At 38.2% G+C, this 22,904-nt stretch overlaps 1 protein-coding gene across 4 annotated transcripts in view; it reads left to right on the forward strand.

The window, feature by feature from the left end:
- The window catches only part of Rbm27 (RNA binding motif protein 27), a 66,338-nt gene that overhangs the window by 27,281 nt on the left and 16,153 nt on the right, over positions 1 to 22,904 (forward strand). For 3 of the 4 annotated variants that reach the window (XM_006525863.3, XM_006525864.3, XM_017317887.2), the window contains 7 exons: positions 3,195 to 3,329; positions 11,486 to 11,650; positions 15,116 to 15,265; positions 17,317 to 17,461; positions 18,279 to 18,432; positions 19,427 to 19,723; positions 21,570 to 21,713. In XM_006525863.3, coding sequence (XP_006525926.1) covers positions 3,195 to 3,329; positions 11,486 to 11,650; positions 15,116 to 15,265; positions 17,317 to 17,461; positions 18,279 to 18,432; positions 19,427 to 19,723; positions 21,570 to 21,713 — 1,190 coding nt within the window. The remainder of the gene's footprint in view (positions 1 to 3,194; positions 3,330 to 11,485; positions 11,651 to 15,115; positions 15,266 to 17,316; positions 17,462 to 18,278; positions 18,433 to 19,426; positions 19,724 to 21,569; positions 21,714 to 22,904) is intronic. The other variant, NM_172626.2, reaches the window with a different exon arrangement.

Consider the following 22,904-nt stretch of genomic DNA (forward strand, 5'->3'; position numbering starts at 1 on the left):
AGTAAATTCTAAATGCCATGCTATTTTAACAGTGTGTATTTCTATGTGGATTTCTTTACTGAAAAAGACTTTTTATTTGTGTGTGTGTGTGTTTTTTTTTTTTTTTTAAATATTTCATTATTGTATCTAGCCAAATCAAGAGCAACAAATATTTAAAAATGGCCGTTTAAGGGCCTGGGCAGATGGCTTAGTCAGTAAGGGTGCTTGCTGTGTAAGCATGAGGATCTAAGATCAGATCCAAGTGTTGAAATTAAAAGCTAGATGTGCTTCTGGACCTGTAATCCCATCACTGACGGGTAGAGGCAGGAGGATTGCTGGAGTTGTTGCCTGCCAGTCTAGATAGAGGTTCAGTGAGAGTCTAGAGGGAATAAGGTGTCAAGTAAGAGAGCAGGACACTTGGCATCCTTCTCTGACCTCTGTACATATGCATGGTGTACATGCCTTCAGACCTCACACACACATTAAAAAGGCTATTTAAGAAGTATTCATGATTGCTAGCTGGGTGTGGTGACACACTCTTGTTATCCAGCACTCTAGAGGCTGAGCAGACGGTTGAGGTAAGGTTATAAATATAGCAAGAACAAGGATAAGACTAAATTTTTAAAATTCAACTAAAAAACTTACAGAATGAATTATTTACATGTATGCAAAGATGTAAGAAAATATCTATGTACCGACATTTATTTAACATTGCATTATTAAAGAATAACAAATTACTATTTTAAAAATGATTACCATTTAACTTAAGCAGTATTTCTCTGTTCCTCGTACTAGTGATAGAACTTAGGCTTCATTCATGCCTAGGCTAGCACTCCTCACTCAGGTTTACTTTTAGCCCCTTTTGATTTGTTTTGCATAAGGATCTCACTAAGCTGTCCAGACTGGCTTTGAACTAGCTTTGTAGTTCAGGCAGGCTTTGAATTTGAGAGCCTCTTGCAGTGTAGCTGGGATTACAGGCCTGCACCATCTGGTTCTCTCTTTTTCTCCTCCCAGTTTTGGGGATCGAACCCAGGTTATTCTGGACAAACTGTCAACCTCTGAACTATATCCTCAGCACTGTTTTTCTTAAAGCGATTTATTTTGGGGCTGTAGTATAGCTCAGTACTCTGGTGTTTTTAATCATGTCTGAGGACCTGATTTTCTCCCCAGTGCCAAAACTAAAACCAAAGCAGTTAATAAGTAAAAATAATTAAGCACAGTCCTGTCTATGTACCCACTACTAAGTTCTCTATAGTAAAGTATACATCACATTAAAATTGGTAACAAAAGGGCTGGCAGGATGGTAGCAGGTCAAGGTGCTTACTGTGTAAGCCTGGAGGTCCGAGTTCAGTCGTTAAAGCACATAGAAGTAGGAGAGAACTGACTCCATAGGTTTGTCTTCTGACTACCATATGCACACTATGGCTAACCTTCCTTCAATTAGTAGTAGTAAAAACACTAATCTTAAGGTGAGCCATGAAATAAATGGCTCCGCAGATCAAGAAGCTTGCCATCCAGCTTGATGGCCTGAGTTTGGTCCTTTTGCGCCCCATGAGAACCAGCTCCCACAGCTTGTCCTCTGACTTCCACATGCATTCTGTAGCATGTGAGCTCACACATACAAACACATACATACACATAAAATTAAAATGTAAAAGGTGGGTAATAACAGATAAGGGTTTAATAATAAGGATTTTTTTTTCCAGCTTTGCTTTTAGGGGGTGGTGGTGGTGGTGGGCTGTACCTTACAGGGAGGGCTCTGTATGTGCTTTGTGTCCTAGTTTTCTTTCTGTTGCCATGATAAAACAATGACCAAAATTGTGATTTTGGGAGAAAAGAAAAAGGATTTGTTTCAGGTTAGAACTACAGACAGTCCGTAGCTGAGGTAAGACAAGGCAGGAACTGAAGCAGAGAAAAAAGAATGCTCCGTACTGACTTGTTCTTATATAGCCCAGGACCACCTACCCAAAGTGAGCTAGGGCCTTCTACTCAATTAACAATCAAGAAAATTTATGCCTACAGACCAGTCTTGATTAAGGCAATTCCTCAGTTAAGGTGCTCTCTTCCCAGGTGATTAGTTAGTATAATGTTGACAAAAACTAACTAGTACGCTAGAGAAGCACTTTACCATTGAGCAACACCTCCAGGCCTTCTTAACTTAGCAACTATAAACATTAAATATTGGTAGAAGCGGGTTAAGGGATAGCTTAGCAGTTAAGAGCAATTGTTGCTCTTCCTTAGAACCTGAGTACAGTTCCCAGCACCCACATGGTGGCTCACAACCATTCATAACTAGGTCCAGTGATTTTGATGCTCTCTCCTACCTCTATAAGCACTAGGCACAACTTTATGTGACATACATACATGCAGGCAAAAATATCCACACTGTAAGTTGATTATATAAGTCTGTTGAAGTGATTTTATTCTCAGCTTTTCTCTTTTATTTACTTATTTTAAATTTAATTTGTTACTGGGGTACTGACAGTTGAACTCAGGATCTTGCAAATGTCAGGCAAACACTACTCCTTACTGCAACTTAGTCCCCTATTAATTTATTTAGAGACAAGGGATCTTGAACTCCTGGTCCTACCTTTACGTTCCAAGGCCCACACTCATAGACATGTGCCATCATGCTGGGGATGGGATCCAAATCAAGTTTTTGTGGGTGCTAGACAAGCACTCCACCAACTGAACCACTACATCTCCAGCCCAGCACTCTACCTTATTATTATTGTTGTTGGTGGTGGTGGTTTTTGGTTTGGTTTTTTTTTTTCGTTTTTTTTGTTGACAGAATCTCTCTTTGTAACCCTGCCTGGCCTAGAACTCCTGTGTAGACCACACTGGCCTTGAGCTCACCAAGATCTCCCTGTCTCTACCACTCGAGTGCTGGGGCTAACAGCAGAACCACCATGGCCTGACCTCACTATCTTTCATACTTTCCATGGTATTCACAGTTGCAGATTGTTCATTACTTACTTAATGCTCATGCCATCTGCTGTTCCTCAAGTCCCTTCCCTCCATTCTCATGTCTGCCTGCAAAGGCACTCAGTCTCGCTTTCCTTTCCTTGTGATGAGCTTTGTCTGTTGGAGAATTAGGAGTATGTTCAAGATTGTTAAGTCTGAATGCATTAGTATTAGTATTCGTATTAGTACTAGATTCTTACTAGAGATTATTAATCCTGTACTTGACACATTTTTTTTTTTAAATTCTGTAGGACCTCCCATTTCACAGTCAAGTTTAATAAACAGCCGTGACCAGCCTGGGACAAGTGCAGTGCCCAATCTTGCACCAGTGGGAGCAAGACTACCTCCTCCTTTACCGCAGAACCTCCTTTATACAGTATCAGAAAGTAAGTAAATGTCACTTCAACAAATTCTTAGGTTTTTGGGGGGATTTTTTTGTTTTTAATTAAACAGATCAGTTTCTCATACACTGGGCAGGTGGGCTACACAGTAAGTGGAGTGCCACCTGCAATTGTGAGACAGGAGACAGAGTGTCTGCCTATGTTCTAGTGAAGAGAAGAACCTTTGTAACTCCCGGGGATGTACTCTATAAAGGATAACAGTACAGACTGGGTGGTGTACAATTCCAGGATGTTAGTGTGAGTGTAGCTTCCAGTCCAGTTATGCAATTCTGGTCGAAGGCTAGAGTTTTGCATGTTGGGCTGCAGGCTCTGTAGTGTCATTTTTGCCTGTTGAGGGCAGTCTAGGGATTAGCAGGGAGACAGACCATTCCAAAAGGTGCTTTAAATGGGTTGTCAAGATGGTAAGTAAAATCAGTTGCCACCAAAGCTCAGAATCTGAGTTTGATCTCTGGATCCCACATGATAGAAGGAGAGAAATGACTCTGCAAGTTGTCCTCTGATCTGCATACATACAGTGTGGCACTGTGTGTAAGTACAACAAAAAATGCTTGTTCTTGTGGAATGTAAAACTGTACAGTTAAATTCAAATTTACAAAGGAGTCATGTTATATGACTGTATTTTAATTTTGTGTGCTGGAGTGGGGAGAAGCAATGAGCCCTGTATTACTGTGGAATGGCAGCACAGAGTCACTTAATAGTGACTACTGCAGTCACAGCATTGAGCTTCTGCTAAAGGAATCTCTTAACACATATGGCCTAGTTTCTTTTCTTTCTTTTTTTTTTTTTTTTTTGGTTTTTTTTTTTTTTGGTTTTTCAAGACAGGGTTTCTCTGTATAGCCCTGGCTGTCCTGGAACTCACTTTGTAGACCAGGCTGGCCTCGAACTCAGAAATCCTCCTGCCTCTTCCTCCCAAGTGCTGGGACTAAAGGCGTGTGCCACCAACGCCCGGCTATGGCCTAGTTTCTAACAAGTATACAAGAGTCAGGTAAAATATTCTAATAGTTACTTAACTTGTTGAAGTAAAGATAGAAAACATAAATTATAATAAGTTTTAACACATTTTTAACATTCATGTTTAATTTTAAAGTGATTCTCTTGATTTATACCTCTTTAAAAATCAAGTGCCTAGTGATTTTGTTTACTTGTTTGTTTTTGTTTTTTTGAGACAGGGTTTCTCTGTGTTGTCCTGACTGTCCTGGAACTCGATCCATAGACCAGGCTGTCCTCAAACTCTGAGATTTTTTTTCCTCTGGTACCTGAGTGCTAGGATTGAAGGCATGTGTAACCATCATCCAACTTGAGATACATACATTTTTTTAAAAATTATTTTTCAGAAACATTTTTTTAAAGATTTATTTATTATATGTAAGTACACTGTAGCTGTCTTCAGACACTTCAGAACAGGGAGTCAAATCTCGTTGAGGATGGTTGTGAGCCACCATGTGGTTGCTGGGATTTGAACTCAGGACCTTCAGAAGGGCAGTCGGTGCTCTTAACCGCTGAGCCATCTCACCAGCCCCCAGAAACATTTTTTGCAGGTCAGTTAAGCCAGGCATGATGGCATACTCCCGTAAATCCCAGTGCTTGGGACAGTCTCAGCCACATAGGCAACTTAAGCTACTGTCTCAAAAACCAAACACTCAAAGGAGTGGTTGTTTTTACAGTGTTAGATAATGAGTTCTTAATCTACAGAAATGGTGGGATGTCCATTTCTTGTGTATCTGTGCTTATAAATTTGCTTTGCCTCTGAAACATTTCCTTATTTCTCTCATGTCACAAAAAGGCAACCAAGTAAAGTAGTTGGATCTGTTTAAGATCCTGGGTCTTCACTACTCTCTCTCTCATCTGGGCCAAGTGACTTGACTTCTGTATGTACCTCAGTTTCTTTTTCTGAGTAAGAGTAATGTTACTTCATTATGATTCTTCTCTGAAGAGAAAATGAATTTATATTCATGTAAGGCATCTAATATGTCCTTGGCATCTGATAACCTTAAACGATTAGTTATAGTCTATGTAGTTACTATTTTCTTGTCAGCTTTCAACCTCTGAAAATAAAGCCTATTCTTAAATCAATGCCTTCCACCCTTCTTGTCTTTGTTGATGAGTACAAGAGCCAATTACTCATGTGAACATCATCATATGACTGGCACACTGCATTTTCCCCCCTTAATGATGTATGTAGACTTGAACACTAGCCCCTACCTAGCACACAAGGCAAGCTCCAACCTTGCTTTTGCTTTTTTAAAAAAAACCTAGTTGGTCAAAACCCATTTCCTTTGAAGTTTCTCCTTCACTATATTTCCACTAGAACCTCTGCTCTTATTCATGTTTGACTCATTGCCATTTGGGTCATTTGACACCATTATGTTTGTTTAAGCACCTCAGCCAAGGACTTTTGTCATGCAAACTCTCTAGTGGTTGGTTACTGTTTCCTTCTGAATCATCAGACTCTTCTCTTAGGCTTCTGACTCTTGCAGTGTTTAGGTCTTACTTTGCTAATCTCTTTTTTATTGTTTCTGACACGCACAGTGTCTATGCTCCTGTAGTGACTCAAGAAAAGGCATTTTCTTCTTTACCGCTACATAAATGCTTTCTTTTCTGCTTCAAGGTTCAAGTCTAAGAACTTGAGAAACATTTGTCTCCTATTTAAGATTCCTACATAACATAGAAGCATTTGTTAGGTAATGATGCATATTTAAATATAGGTCTGTTTAATTTTTTTTCTTTTATAAATATAAATCAAAAATCTGACATTTTCTGTCTCATGGTCTTCTGATTAGTATTTTCTCATAGTGCAGGTTTTATTGTTGCTATCATTTTTACTTATGAGAAATATCAAATGTATATAAAAATGAAGATAATATAGTAAGCTGAGATATGTGCAGTATAATGAAGGTTCTTGTTATCCAGCTTTAGCACTGATCATTGTGCTTACAGTTTAAAATGTCTTTTGTACTTATAAATATGAAAACTTGGGTTTATTGCAGTCTAGGCAAATGGCATATTTTATATTGTTACATTTAGTGTTGTCATAGTAAAAATTCTGCTTTTTAAAAGAAACTGGCAGTTATCCATTTATTTTTTTTTATACCAAATTAAATATTGTGACACACTCTATAAATACTCTGCTTGGCATTAATTTTTATTAAATTTTTTTTTCTTTTTCCCTGAGACAGGGTTTCTCTGTGTATCCCTGGCTGTCCTGGAACTCACTCTGTAGACCAGGCTGACCTTGAACTCAGAGATCCGCCTGCCTCTGCCTCCAAGTGCTGGGATTAAAGGTGTGCACCACCACGCCCGGCAAATTTTTATATTATTCTTATTGTTATTATTAATTTAAGTTTTGAAACAGGGTTTTTCAACATATGCCTGGCTGTTCTGGAATTCACTATAGTAAACTACACTAGCCTCAAACTAACAGAGATCTACCTGCCTCTGCCTCCTGACTGCTGGGATTAAAGGTCTGTGCTACCACACCGGGCTGGTGTTGATTTTAAGAAATTTGGCAGTTGCCAGTAATCTCATAGACTTAGTTCAATATTCATTAATTCAGAAAATATTTGTTTAGTGTTTATATGCCAGGCATTGTGGTAGATGCTGTGGAGCTAAGATGTATAAGGTAACCGATCTCAGGTGGCCTTTCTCTCATATCTTTAAAAGAAAGAGTGTAGGGCTGGTGAGATGGCTCAGTGGGTAAGAGCACCCAACTGCTCTTCCGAAGGTCAGGAGTTCAAATCCCAGCAACCACATGTTGGCTCACAACCATCCGTAACGAGATCTGACTCCCTCTTCTGGAGTGTCTGAGGACAGCTACAGTGTACTTACAATAAATAAATAAATCTTTTAAAAAAAAAAGAAAAAAGAAAAAAAAAAAAGAAAGAGTGTAATGTTTTAGAACTGAAATTCTGAATATCTGTTTTTCAGAGAGATTAGTAACAGATGTAAGAATATTAGGAAACAAATATAATTATCAGCTTCTTGCTTTTTCAGAACAAAGGACTACATAGGAAAATATCTAGTATATTTTTCAATTTTAAAAATACATTTTAAAGGTGGGAGAGATGACTTAGCAGTTAAGAGCACTGAGTGCTCTTTCAGAGGTTCTGAGTTCAATTCCCAGAAACCACATGGTGGCTTACAACAATTTGTAATGGAATCTGATGCCTTCTTCTGGTGTGTCTGAAGACAGCTACAGTGTACTCACATACATAGAATAAAATAAATCTTTAAAAAAATATACTTTAAGCTAGGTGGTAACTCATGCCTTTAAGATCAGTACTCAGTGGGCAGAGGCAGGAAGATTTCTGAGTTGAGGCCAGCCTTGTCTACTGAGTGAGAGTGAGTTCCAGGACAGCCAGAGCTACACAGAGAAACCTTGTCTTGAAAAACAAAGATAGATAGATAGATAGATAGATAGATAGATAGATAGATAGAGGCCGGGTGTGGTGGCACACACCTTTAATCCCAGTACTCGAGAGGCAGAGGCAGGCGGATTTCTGAGTTCGAGGCCAGCCTGGTCTACAAAGTGAGTTCCAGGACAGCCAGGGATATGCAGAGAAACCCTGTCTCAAAAAACAAAACAACAACAACAACAAAAAAGAAAGAAAGAAAGAAAGAAAGGAAGGAAGGAAGGAAGGAAGGAAGGAAGGAAGGAAGGAAGAAAGACTCTTAGAATAAAACCAGTCCTTGTAATAATTACCATTTTTACTTTAAGACAATAAAAGATATTGATTTCTCCTTGGTATTTGTGTTTTACTACTTTATAATCTTAGCTGCTGTGTCACTGTTTATAAAGAGAATTAATTTGTTGGGAAATGGAATATTAATATTGGACAAGTCACAATTGTGTCATTCAGACAGCTTTGTGAATTTTCTTCCATAGTTAAAAGCATACTATTTGACACTAAAGTATGTAGGGAGGAGCAGGAAGATGGCTCAGGAAAGTGCTTACAGTGCAAGCATGAGGCTCTGGGTTTAGACCCACAGCACCAAATGAAAGTCAGGTATAGTGCCTCTAGCTCTAGTGCTACAGGGAAGGAGACAGTTGGATTCCTGGAGCTCCTGATAGATTCAGTGAAAGACACTGTCTCAAAAATAAGATGTGAGATGGGGCTCAGTTGGTAAAATGCTTCTCTACCATGCATAAAGCCCCGGGTTCAGTGCTTAGTGCCACTTAAATCCAGAGGTGATGGTACATGCCTGTCATTTCTGCATTTCTGAAGTGAAGGCACGAGAATCAGGAGTTCAAGACCCTCCTCACATTCACAGTACATTCAAGGCCAGCCAGACATACATGAGGCCCTATCTCAGTTTTTACAAAGAAGGGAAAAAAAGTAGAAAGCAAAGCAATATAAGAGGACATTGATGTCAACTTCTTGTCTTCATATGCATCTGCCCACATGAACATGTACATATAACACACACACAGTTTATAGAAAAAATTAAAGCCCTAGAGGATAGCATCTGATAGCCATCTTAGCATTTAAAACACAATTGCAGGGCCTGGTCAGATGGCTTAGTGGGTAAAGGTAAGGTGCTTGCCTCTAAACCTGGTGACGTAAATATGATTCTCAAGACCCATAAGGGGAAGAGAAAGCCAGTGGAAGTTGTCTTCTGACACGTTTGCATGTGCATGACACAGAGAGAAATAAATGTAAAAAGTTCTGGTATTGAATCATCACTACAGTGGTTTACAGTGGGAATCATGTAAAAAACTTTTGAAAATTGGATATTCGTGGGGAGGTGGCTCAAATGGATAACAAACTCGCTGTACAAGTATGAAAACTGGAGTTCAGGTTTTCAGAACAGGTAAAGTCAGACATGGTAGCTCATGTCAGGAATCTGCGTACTTCTCCAGTGAGAAGAGAAGCAGATTCGCTGAATTCTTGAGGACCAACTGGCGAATAGCGTGAAACTTGTACTAAACAAGGTAAAAAAGCAAAGACACCCAAGATTGTCCTCTGACTCCATCTCAACACATACAGTGGCGCGCACGCCCACATTTATGCCCGTGATTGCTCAAAGGAACACATGTACACTCACCATACATAAACACAAAACATACACATAAAAAATATTTGGAGAATATAAGTATAATAGAGTATTTTGGTCATAGTTTTTTTTAATATCTTGTGTAGTTGATTTTAATATAGTTTCCTTAGTTTTCATTTGAAATACTGTCTTTGAGACAGATAAGTTGGACCCTTGAGCCGGGCGTGGTGGCACACGTCTTGGGAGAAAGAGGCAGGAGGATTTTTGAGTTCAAGGCCAGCCTGGTCTACAAAGTGAGTTCCAGGACAGCCAGGGCTATGCAGAGAAACCCTGTCTCGAAAAACCAAAAAATAAAAATAAAAAAAAATAAATAAATTGGACCCTTAAAGTTGTTCAAGTTCTCTTTTGTAAATATAATTAGTAATTTCCAAACCACATAATTTGGTTTGTTCAAATAAAGTAAAGAACTTTATGTATATTTTTAGTGTGTTGGGAAATTTGGGGCACCAAATTTACACTTTGAGTACCTACAGAACAGCTTATGACTCTGGGGTGTGCAGCACCCCTGTTTTGGCCTCAGAGGCACCAGGCATGCACCAACTCTAGCCACCTTCTTAATGATTGAATCACATGTTGTCTGTGGTTTTAACTGTCTTTGTACAAGCTTGCCCTTTAGTCTCTAGTTACTGATTACATATACCAGGCAGATTTGTGCTGGATCATATATTTAAAGCCATCATACAGATAGCATTGTTTCTTTTGGTTTTTCTCTTGAGCATTATGCTTCTTGGTTTTTTTCTTCAATGAATATTCTCTAGTAGGTCATGATTGATCTATTTTCTAATGTTTGAGGTTATTTTAAATTGCTATTGCAATATAGTGATGGACTAAATCTTTTAAAACATTTTGAGAGAATTGGTGTTAACTATGTAGTTACATCATCTGCTTTGCAGTGAGCTTTTTCATTTTTCCTTCATGCATGTGGACAGAGAAGATGGGAGATGTTAGTCTTAGTCTTCTTACTACTATGAAATCAAGTGATTACTTTGTGGCCTGTCTTATCAGTCTGTGTTAAAAATATAAAGGGATTTTGAAATTGTAAGGCATTTAGTCACATACGAAAATCTTGCTAACTTTACTGTGTCTTATGTTGTAGTGAATGTCTGGCCTTATTATATAAAATATTCACTAAACCTTACAGTAAATTTATGTTTTGTATATTGTTGTTAGGAAATGGTACTAAGTAGAAACCAAAGGAAGGTTTTACTCTGTAATACTTTGTCTTTTTCCAAGTGTGTAGTATGTGTGCCATGTGCTCATGTGTTTATTATGTCTGTAAATGTATTCTATTTTAAAACATGACTCCTAATATCCACAACCATTTCCTATATCCAGTATTAGTCTGTTGCATTTTCCTTCATCTTTTTTCTTTGTTATTGCCCTCTCTATGGTGATAACAAATTTCCACCACCTTTTAAATTTTCTTCTAGTGAGCATTTCTTATTCTTTATGAGTCTATGGGTATGATAATTTGTTTTGTATGTCTTACTGGTTTTTTTCATGCTTTTAGATACAGGAGTATATTTTGTACAGAGTTGACATTTCACTTGTGATTGGAGGGAGATCTGTGCATGACAACCTTGATATCTGTATAGCTCATTGAATACTAGATTCTATATGAACAATAGCTCAGGATTCCTTTCTTTAACTCAGTTGGTACATTGCTTAGCTTTAGAGAAAACTAGCATACATTTACTTCACTTAAGATTCAAAAAAGTAGAAAGCTAGGTGTGGTATTGCATACCTGCAATCTCAAAGCTTGAGCCATGGAGGCAGTAGGATCAGGATTCAATGACTTTGAGGCAAGCATGCACAAAACCCTCTCTCAAGGAAGAGACACAGAGACAGAGACAGGAGAAAGGATTCTAAAGGGCAGATTATGCAATGCTAATTTCTTTGTACCTTGATGCATCCTAACTAGTTGCATGTCTGTGCTTTCTTGAGTTAGAATCTCAGTAATGTCTTTCTCTACTACTGTTCCTGTTGTTGTAATTTCTCTGTTCTTGGCTCACATCCTCAGGAAGTACACCATTGCCTCAGAGAAGCATTGACTCTCAATCCCAGCTGCCCTCCTATTCTTTCCTCTATAGGACAGCCCATGTATTCTCGTGAACATGGTGCTGCTGCATCTGAGCGACTTCAGTTGGGGACACCGCCTCCTCTGTTGGCAGCTCGTTTGGTGCCACCTCGAAACCTCATGGGATCCTCCATTGGGTATCATACCTCAGTCTCCAGCCCCACCCCTCTGGTCCCAGGTAAGCTTTGCTGAAGATGGCCATCCTCCTCACTGATCTTTATACCTTAAACTGGTCAACCTACCATATGACCTGGCACTCAAAGTTCCTATTAAAGCTCTTAGGTAGAGTTATTTTCTGTCTCTCTGTTTCTTTGGTTTGTCCCTAGTGGTTGTTGATGATGAGGTCCTCTGTGTGTGTCTGTCATCTGTGTTGTCCTGTATGTTTACATTCATTGCCTTGGTAACAGTCACATCTTCCTTGAGGTAGTTTCTGATAAGCTTTATAGGAAGATAGTATTTACTTGAGTATTTTCTAGTTAATTACTGGTATATTACAGAAAAACTAGGGTAAATTTTCTTTGAAATAAAGCCAAACATCTAGTTTCCTGCTGCTGGTGGATAAATATAGTTTCTCCTTTCTACTCCCTGTTGTATGGACATATTGCTCATAATGAATGTAGGGTTGTTGAAAATTATTTCACCCTATTGACATGTGTTCTGAAGATCTGTGGTATGTTTTGTTGGTGTTTTGATAATCTCTTTTAAAAAGATGTTTGTCTTGCTAGTCTTTTGGAATTCAGTTCATAACTAAAGCGCTCTTTAAAAAAACAAACAAGGGTCATGACATCGTCCAAGTTAGCCTTGAATTTGGGATCTGAGTGGTAGGTTTTTGGGTGTTTGCCACCATGCCTGACCTTATTGTGGAACCTTCATTTATTCGGGTTCTGTGTTCCCAGGGGCCTTAGAACAAAGTCATTTGATTGTGTGAATTTCGAACCTTTTTGTAGCCTCAACTGTGGGAGTTTCTGTTACTACTAGGCAGTAATTGAAAACTGTGAACCATACTTTGTTCGTTTGATTAAAAGTTGAAGTAGGATTTATTTTGTTAGCCCTCTGTCTTAGGGTTACTAGTGCTGTGATGACCAAAGACTCTTGGGGAGGAAAGGGTTTATTTGGCTTATCCTTCATCATGAAAGGAAGTCAGGACAGGGATCTGGAGTAAGAGCTGATGCAGAGGTTGTGGAGGGGTGCTGCGTACTGGCTTGCTCATGGTGGCTTGCTCAACTTTCTTCCCTATAGAACCTGGGACCATCAGCCCATGGATGGCACCACCCATAATGGGCTCCTTCCCTATCCTCCATCAATCACTAATTAAGAAAATTTCTTAAAGCTGCGTCTTTTTTTTTTTTATTACGTATTTTCCTCAATTACATTTCCTTAAAGCTGCGTCTTATAGAGGCATTTTTTTCTCAGTTGAGGTTTCTTTTCAGATAACTCTAGCTTGTGTCAAATTGACATAAAACTAACCAGGACAGCATAACTGTGGAATCTGTGGAATTTGTTATTTTACCTATCATCTTCAAACTGTATCACTCAGACATTTAATATATTTATTTAAATTTAATAAATAGATAGGATTTCCTTTTAAGCTATACATCATAAATGCACTTTTCTCTCAGTAGTAATTCTGTCAACTGGACCTAAACAAACAAAAGTTAAGGGTATAGTTCATTTAGTATGATGCTTGCCCCAAATTGTGAAGAACTAAATTTGAATCCCCAACACCTTTATAAAAAGCTGGGCATAGGGGCACATGCCTATCATTCTGGCATGAGGGACTTAGTTGAGAGAACTTCTGGGGTTCACTGGCCAGCCATTATAGCTGAAAATTCAATGAGAAACTTTATCTCAGGAAATAAGATAGTGATGGATTGAAGAAAACACTGAGCATTGACTCTGTCTTCAGCTTGTGGAAGAAAAAAAGTTATAAGGAAGGCTATAGAGCAGGAACTGAAGAGATTCAAAGAATACTCTGGTAGAATAACTGCTTAGATAGTACACCAAAATAGAAGTTTTGGGTTTTGTTTGTTTGTTTTTTAAAAAGGAAACCAGTTTTTAATCGTCTATACTCCATCATGAGCTATTTTCAAAAGTGAAAGGGAAGAAACTAGGTGCAGTGTGGACAGGACGGAGCCCTTGCAGCAGTGTGGACAGGACGGAGCCCTTGCAGCAGGGTTAGCACTGATCCCAGGTGTCTCGGTTGGCTGCCCTCAGTGGCATGTAATTGCTCTAAACTTAGAGCTGGTGTTTTGCAGGGAGAGAATATGCTCATGGAACCTGAAGTTGGAAAATACAGTATTCAGGGCAAGGTTTCATCTAAGAGAGTTGGGAGTGATATGCTGCACCAAAGACTTCTGAGGCCTTATTTACCCTATTTAGATAGGATAGACACAGAAGAATGCTTTCAGAATTCTGGAAATTCCTAAGGTAGATTGTTTGTTTTAAAGATTTATTTTATTTTATTTGAGACAGAGTCTCGCTACATTGCTTTAGCTAGCCTAGGACTTACCTTGTTTCTCAGACTGGCCTCAAATTCCACTTGCCTGTACCTTCCAAGTGCTGATATTAGTGGCATGTACCCCTACACCTGGCTTATTTTACTAATTTTTAATTGTGTGTGTATGTCTGTGTGTGGGTTTATGCGTGTGAGTACGCATGCCCCTCCTGTCCAGAGGCAGGGTGTTGGATCCTTTGGAGCTGGAGTTACAAGTGGTTTCGAACCAATTGACATGAGTGCTGAGAAACAACTTGCGTCTTCTCTTAACCACTGAGCTCTCTCTCCAGCAAGTGGATCATTTGTGAGCTTATCCTCTGTATCATAGCAGTGACAGCCTTTAATAAAGATGTACTTGAACCTGATCTTGTAGTTTGAACTTTATATGAATTATTAAACACATTTTCCATTAAGAACAAAAAAGAAACACATGAGTCGTAACTATGAAAACCAGTGTGTTCTGTCTACCTGGCTATGATTTGATTTGGAGTGATGAGGATATGTGCCATTTAAGTCTATCATTTCTTTCAGAATCACTTTTTACACTAGTAAAATAGTTACATAGGATTAGAATTTTAAAAATGATTTTTTTTTTTGTTTTAGGAAAAAGTATAAGAATATGATAAGTACATAGGTGAATAATAGGGTGGTTTTAAAATAACTATTAATATGAAAATTTAACTTACCTAGCTCTTATTTGAAATATGCTTTGGATAAGAAGCCAGCTGTTTTTTTCTTCAGCTTAAAAAATTATTTATTGATTATAGAACTAGCTAGAAATTGATAAGATACAAAACTCAACAGTCTTTGAATAAACTTGTTCATGTTCATAAAAATTAGTGATAAAAATAGGTATGGTTACTGAAAATTGAAGTAAATGGTTAATATACAGGGGTAAACAAGACTGAGTGGGTTGAGAAGTAAAAATCAGTGTTTAAATTTGAATGTCTCTATGTTCATGACAGTAACAATGTTTTTACTCCTAAAGGAGTGTCTAATATAACTCACAGAGGAGTGTGTATGCATTGATGTAATTATATTTTTTGAAGAACACATACTTTGAACAGCTCTTTATTTATAGTAATATGAGAATAGTTTGAGCATTCTGATTTTCTAAATGTTGGGGTTTTTGTTTGTTTTGTTTTTCAGATACATATGAACCAGATGGCTATAATCCTGAAGCACCTAGCATCACCAGTTCTGGTAGATCACAGTACAGACAGTTCTTCTCAAGAGCACAGACACAGCGTCCCAACCTGATTGGCCTCACATCTGGAGATATGGATGCAAATCCAAGAGGTGAGGATGCTTTTTTCTGATGATAAATGTTATGCAGTAGTTTAATATTAGAGTTAACACCTTTGTGTTTCTGATCTTTCTTGAGGAAATCAGACTGCTTATACTTTTGAAAGATACTATGTAATCATCTCAAAAGTCTTTTAATAACTTTGCTTCTAAATTTTATTTATTTATTTAGTTAAAGATTTATTATTATATCTAAGTACACTGTAGCTGTCTTCAGATGCACCAGAAGATCTTATTATGGATGGTTGTGAGCCACCATGTGGTTGCTGGGATTTGAACTCAGGATCTTCGAAAGAGCAGTAGGTGCTCTTAACCACTGAGCCATCTCTCTAGCCCCTAAATTTTATTTTAATAGTATATTTAGAATATATTTACTTTAGATACAGAAAATAATAATATTTTCAATTTTTGGGGGGCGGGGGTAGGACGTCGGACCATTTTAGTTGTATGCTGGGCACAGTGTTAGATAGAGTTCAGAGACAAGGTGAAATGATTGGTCCCTTTCCCTTAAAGAACTGATCAAAGGTATATTCTGCATTTTGAGAGCTGTGGCCTCAAACCAACAATGTTTCAAGCCTAAGCCCTGCAAATAGATTAGCATTTTATCAATTTACTTTTTAAGATTACAGCTATATCTACTCAGGCCCAGCGGTAATTTTTTATCTGTGTAGAGGCAGGAGGATCAGGGATTGAAGATTATCTTTATCTATATAGCAGATTCAAAGCCAGCCTGGGCCACGTGAGACCCTGTCTAAAAACAGAAAAGACAAACAAGTAAAAATCAATAAGAATTACATCTATCAGGATCTATTTCAAAGTTTAAAAAAAAAATCAAGCCATGACAGTTGTGGTGTCTCTGACCACCATTAAACATGCCTTTAATTACAGCAATCGGAAGACAGACAGATCTCTGTGAGTTTGAGGCTAGCCTAGTTTACATAGTAAGTTACAGGCCATCCAGGGCTCCATAGTCAGATCTTGTCTCAAGTTGTCCCTCCCCCGCCCATACAAGCCAAGATAAAATACAAGCATACACCTTTAATGTGAGTTCATTTTCCTCCTTGCAAATACATTAAAGTATAATCCACTATAAACACATAGTTGGGCATGGTGTCTTGCTCCAATTCTAGTCAGTGCTCAGGAGACTGAAGCAGGGGTTCCAGGCCAGCTTGGGCTGGAGTGACAACCAATCTCCAAAAAGAAAAAAAAAAAAAAGAAAGAAAACAAAATAATGTAATATTGCATACAAGGAAATCGTTAGCTGGGCGGTGGTGGCAAATACATTTAATTTCAACACTCGGGCAGCAGAGGAAGGTAGATCTCTTAGTTCAAGGCCAGCCCAAATGTGTAGACCAGGACAGCCAGGTCTCCACAGAGAAACCATGTCTTCAAAAACCACAAAAAGAAAAAGAAAGAAAAAGAGAGAGAGGGAGGGAGGGAGGAAGGAAGGGAGGGAAAGAAAAGAAAAGAAAATCTTTATGTGGTGAACATTTTGTTGGACCATGACCAGAGGCAGATAATAATCCTAGTTGTACTGTTTGATCCCTTGCTGAAAACAGTATTTGCTATATATTGTAAAAATAAGTAAACTTATGGCGCGCGCGCGCGCGCGTGTGTGTGTGTGTGTGTGTGTGTGTGTGTGTGTGTGTGTGTATAAAAAGTAAATGTCTTGTTCTTCAGACAATTTTCTCCGATAACTTTCTTGTATTCATTGATGGTCTGCTTGAGTTAGCGGTCACATTGAATGGCCTTTGAGGTTTTAAGCTTGCATTTTAATTTTTTGAATGTAAAGAATAAAGGCATTTGTGGCTTTTTTTGCTGATAGGAATTTCTAAGAAGGAAGTAGTAAGCAAGACACAGTTGTGCATGCCTTTAATCCCAGCCCTTGGCAAACTAAGGCCGGTGATCTGCCTTTAAACAAAACAAAGATAAAAAATGGTGGTAGGTGAATGCTGTCCATAGGACCCTTTTTAGCTTTAGATTAAATATTCCAATCATTTGATGTTTCCCCAGAATTCATTAATGGGGATTTTTGTTTCCAACAGCTGCTAATATTGTCATCCAGACTGAACCACCAGTTCCTGTTTCAGTTAATAGCAACGTCACCAGAGTAGTCCTGGAACCAGAGAGCCGAAAGAGAGCTATTAGTGGTTTGGAGGGGCCACTTACAAAGAAGCCTTGGCTGGGAAAGTAAGATGGTTTTCTTTATTAGAAATATGTAATCAATACTTGTGTTGTTTCTCTTGTGTTAATAAAATTTTTGCTAGGTGTGGTGGTGCATACCTTTAATTCCAGCGCTCTGTGAGTTCAAAGCCAGCCTGGTCTACAAAGCAAGGACAGCTAGGGCTCTTACAGAGAAAACCTGTCTAGCAAAACAAGCAAACAAATAAATCATTAGTGATTTTTCAAAGTATGTTTCTTAGAGTTAGGGTTCTAAGAGGCATCTTTAGAATATCTTAGAAATTAAAAAGCTGCCGGGCAGTGGTGGCACATGCCTTTAATCCCAGTTTGAGGCCAGCCTGGTCTACAGAGTGAGTTCCAGGACAGCCAAGGCTACACAGAGAAACCCTGTCTCAAAAAACCTAAAAAACAAAACAAAAGAAATTAAAAAGCTAACAGGATATTCATGATAAGATATGTGTAAAAAACGTCATTGATCAGAAGTGAACTAGAAGTGGCCAGAAAGAAAGCATTGATACCTTTGCAGAAGTTGAAAAAAAACATGCTTAAAAATGAAAACTATATAGTTAAAAATGTTACTCAATTTGTTTAAAAGGTAATCTGGTACCTGTGTGGCTCTAACATGTTTTTAGTATCAGTTGGACCACTTCTCTTTGAAATACTTCATTTTGTTTTCCTCTTCCTCTATTTTATTGTAATGAGGGTTATGTTAAAATTCTGTAATTTTTGAAGAGTGCCTAAACTTTACCTTCCTTGCTGAAGATAGCATCTCTTGGCTAGCCATAGGGTGGGAGGATTAACCAAGATTCATCAATGTTTGTTTCAGACAAGGGAACAACAATCAAAGTAAACCAGGCTTCCTGAGGAAGAATCATTATACAAACACCAAACTAGAGGTGAAAAAAATCCCCCAGGAATTGAACAACATTACCAAGCTCAACGAACACTTCAGCAAATTTGGAACCATAGTTAATATCCAGGTAATTTAATTCAATCAGAGACAGAGTGCGTGTATGCTGTGAGTTTTGGAAAGTATCCCTAGGTACAACTTTGCAGAGAGTTGTAAACTGTTATATATTTGAATGTGCATGTGTGTATCATGGAATTATTTAGTTTAATTTGTTCTTGAGAATTCATTTGATTCTTTTCTGTAATCGTTTTTTCTGAAAACACCAGGCTAGTTCTTGTTATTTTTGTTGTTGTCGTTCATAGGTCTTTGTCTGAACAAATGACCTCTTCCTTTGTATGTTAATGTTGTCTAAGAAACTGAGATTTTTGCTATATTATTCAACAGCAAATCAATTGAAGTGATAATATAATCTTTTGATGTCTACTGGTTAGAAGTTTGAACTTATGAATGTGTAGTAAAAGTAAGGATTTATTTTATTGTACTTACATGTTAGTTTGAATTCATGTTCTTTTCTCTTAAATGTTTTCTGTCATTATTCTTTATGGCATTTAGAATAAAAACTGGATGGCTTATTTTGCATAGGTAGAACAGTTTTCTCAGGCACTCATATTGAATACCATAGGCTGAATAAACAAACAGTAGGAATTTATTCTATTGTAAAAGAGACAGTTTGGCAATTAAGAGCTGAACTGCTTTTCCAGAGGACTTGAGTTAGGGTCCTAGCATCCACACTGTGTAGGTCACAGCTGCCTGTAACTCCCAACTCCAGAGGGATCTAGTGCCACTTGGTAAGCTGCTTCAGAGGGACGCCTTCTTAGCTTGTAGACACCTGGCTTTTCACTGTCTTCATATGGCAGAGAGGGTGGAAGAGGGTTGTGGAGACCCCTTCATCTTCGCATAATGCCATCTTACCTAAAAATGTTAAGGGCACAATTTTAGTACCCCATATGACCTGAATTTTTCCCTAATCCTGTTCTCCACTGAGGGCTAGAATTTCAACATACAAATTTGGAGGCACATAATTTAGTTCATAGTTTAAGTTGTTGCTATTATTTTCTTTAAAGGTTGCTTTTAAGGGTGATCCAGAAGCAGCACTCATCCAATACCTTACCAATGAAGAGGCCAGGAAAGCCATTTCTAGCACAGAAGCAGTTTTGAACAATCGGTTCATTCGAGTCCTGTGGCATAGAGAGAACAATGAGCAACCAGCACTCCAGTCCTCAGCACAGATTCTCCTGCAGCAGCAACACACCCTGAGTCACCTTTCACAGCAACACCATAGCCTCCCACAGCATCTTCATCCGCAGCAGGTGATGGTAACCCAGTCTTCCCCCTCATCGGTCCATGGAGGTATCCAAAAGGTAATCATGTGTCTCATTTCTCAGCCAGAATTTTCCAACTTACAGCTTTGACACCTTCCACATTAGGGTTGTTGATTGTTTGATGTATAAACCAGTATCATCTTGTCCCTTGAGACCTGATTATTAAAGAAGTTCAGATTCTTAGACCTTAGCCATTTTTAATTTAATTAACTAAGTAATTACTTGGTGTGAGTATGAGTAGATGGGTGCTCTGAGTGGGTATAAACTAAAACTTGACATTGTGTGTCTTTCTTTGTTGATCGTCTGCACTGTATTTACTGAGGCAGGGGCTCACTGAATCCTGAGCTTGCCAGTTCTGCCAATCTATCCAGCCAGCTTATCTTAAGGATCCTCTGTTTCTTCTTCCTAGGTACTTGGATTGTGGGGGCTTCCCTGCCTGTGCAGTGGCTTTTATGTAGCTGTGGGGACCAAAACCCAGGTTCTCAAACTTAGCTTTTTACCCACGCCCTCGTCTTCTGAATCAATTTTTATGGGAAAGACCCAGAAATGTGCCTCAAAAAGCTTTTCAGTGTCTTAAAGCTGAGAGAGCTGGTCTACAACAGGGTGATTCACCTAGGTCTAACCTGTTTAGCTTCACCCATAGGACAGTTTCTAGATAATGAGCTTTCAAAATGAGTGTTTAAGAAGTATCTGCAGCAAAGCACGTGCACTGTCTACCTCTACCTCTGAATCTTGAGCTACTCTGCTTTATATTAGAGTCAGTCACCTTCATATCTGCCCACTTGTCCTGCCATTTCCCATGCAGACAATTTTACTCCTTTAAAAACTGAAATGGAACCTCCAAGGAATTAAGATTCTGTTTTATGTTTTTGAGAGAAATCTTAAGTTGGTAGCTTAAGGTTGGCCTTAATAGGATCATCTCTCCTTGCCTCAGAAGCACCGCATGTACAGTTGCATTATCATGTCTGGATAAGAATGAGGGTTGTGATTCTTGTATAGTTTTTTGTTCTTGGTGCCTAAAGCAATAAATAATGCCTGGTATATACATATTTCTTAGAACATTCCAATGAAAAAGTAAATGAAGGAAAGAGCTAGCCACGGTGCATTAAAGCTATCTAGATATTGACAACAATTTCCATCTAGACATTACCATCTTTAGGGTAAATATGATCTGATGGAAAAATAAAAACAAGCAAGCAGAGCACTGAGGCAGAAATCGGTTTGAGGCCAGCTTGTGCTAATGCAAATTCCTATCTCAGAACACTGAAAAATATATACATGCATCTCATCTCAATTCTGTTAATCATCACTGTTCATTAGTATCTAAGTCATACATATTTATTTGTGTTCTGTTTCATATTTGGACCTAAATGTGAATACTTGTCCTAGATGTTGGATGAATGATGAAAGAATGTAGCCTAAGTTTGTCTTTCCATTTCACTGTTGTTCATACTAAGTTAAAAAAAAAACCTGTCTTTTATACTAAAAAACATTGTATACTAAAGAGAAGATTTTTGAAAGTTATTATGGACTCTGTGTGTGTGTGTGTGTGTGTGTGTGTGTGTGTGTGTGTGTGTGTGTGTATTTTACTGTGACACATGTATTTGGGGGCTAAGGATTGAACCAGGCAGGGACTTGTGCACACTCAGCACAGGCTGTACTGCTGAGCCCCCCCCAGCTGTGTTATAACATATATTTATTAGACATCCAAAACAATATGGATAATACAACCATCTGTATATTCATAGTGCCTTAAAAGATACAATTTTACAGGTAATTTAAGTACTTCCTCATTTCAACGTTAGCCTCTATCTTAAATTTGTATCATTCTTGTGGTTTTTTTTTTTAAACTTATATCACATAGATATTTATTTTGTATTTGTAGATGATGGGCAAACCACAGACCTCTGGTGCCTATGTTCTTAACAAAGTCCCTGTTAAACACCGTCTTGGACATGCAAGTACTAACCAGAGTGACACGTCTCACTTGCTAAATCAGACTGGTGGTTCTTCTGGGGAAGATTGTCCGGTATGCTTTCCGTGATATCTGTGTTTGTTTAAGCCACCAAATATGGCACAAAAATTCATTATCTTTAAGATTTGTAATCTCTTTCTCAACAGGGCAATCATGATATTTGCCTTAAGTATACTTCCGTAATTTCTATAATTCAGTTAGATCTTAACTGTTTAATTTTCTTTTATTTAGAGCTATCTAAGAATCAGAGAATTTTAGCTTTTAGCTGTATATTCATAGGTAGATGTTCTTATTTGTCCGTACCCTCCCGCCCTGATTTTTTGAAATGAGGTCTGACTACGTAGCCCAGGCTAGCTTCTGCTCATGATCTTGCTGCTTCTGCCTCTTTAGTGCTATTATTAAAGAAATGTACCACCACATCTGGCTTTCATTTTCCCATTTAGGTATAATTAAAACCTAGTAAGGCTAGGGAGATGGATCTTGAACCTGAGTTTGGTTCCCAGCACCCACACCTGGCAGCTGAGAGTTGCCTATAATATAACCTCAACTCCCAGTGACCTGAGCCCTCTTTTGGCCTATGTGGGCAGTGAGTGCATGCTCATGCACAGACACAAATGCATTCATATCTCATTACAAATAAGGAATTAAAATGAAATCTTAGTAAAACAGTGAAAGTAATTCTACCATAAAGCCAAGTGCTGAGATGTCTCTTGCTTTTAGGAATATTATCTATGCAACATGTGTAGTTACCACTACAGAGAGCTAGAGGAACTTGGAAAAAGAAAAGTGATAAGGGATACTCCAAAAAATACTATAAGGTCTCTGTGACTAAGACATTTTAATGGTGGCACATGATTTAACAGACCAGTGAAACAGAACAGAAAGTAGAGTCGACTTCATTGGAAAAGGAATTTATTATATCAACCAACTAGTATTAGATCAAAAATAATTTTTTGTTATTAGTATAAGTGGGTATATGAAAGAGATAAAATTACAATTTTTTTTTAAAAAATTACATCATAAACCAGGATAAATTCCAAGTGGACTTGAGACTTAAATGCTGGTGGAAATGCTAAATGATTCAATTCTCATGAAATGAAATTTGGCAATATAACAGAATTATATGCACTTATGCCGTTTTCCTAAGAATCTGCAACAGAGATATTCTGTCCAAAATGTAAACTACATATGTATAAGTTACAACTAACAGTTCTTTGTAATTTTGAAAATCCCCAAATGCCTGTC

Source organism: Mus musculus, chromosome 18 (genome assembly GCF_000001635.26).
Source record: "Mus musculus strain C57BL/6J chromosome 18, GRCm38.p6 C57BL/6J".
In the NCBI taxonomy this organism is placed as follows: domain Eukaryota; kingdom Metazoa; phylum Chordata; class Mammalia; order Rodentia; family Muridae; genus Mus; species Mus musculus.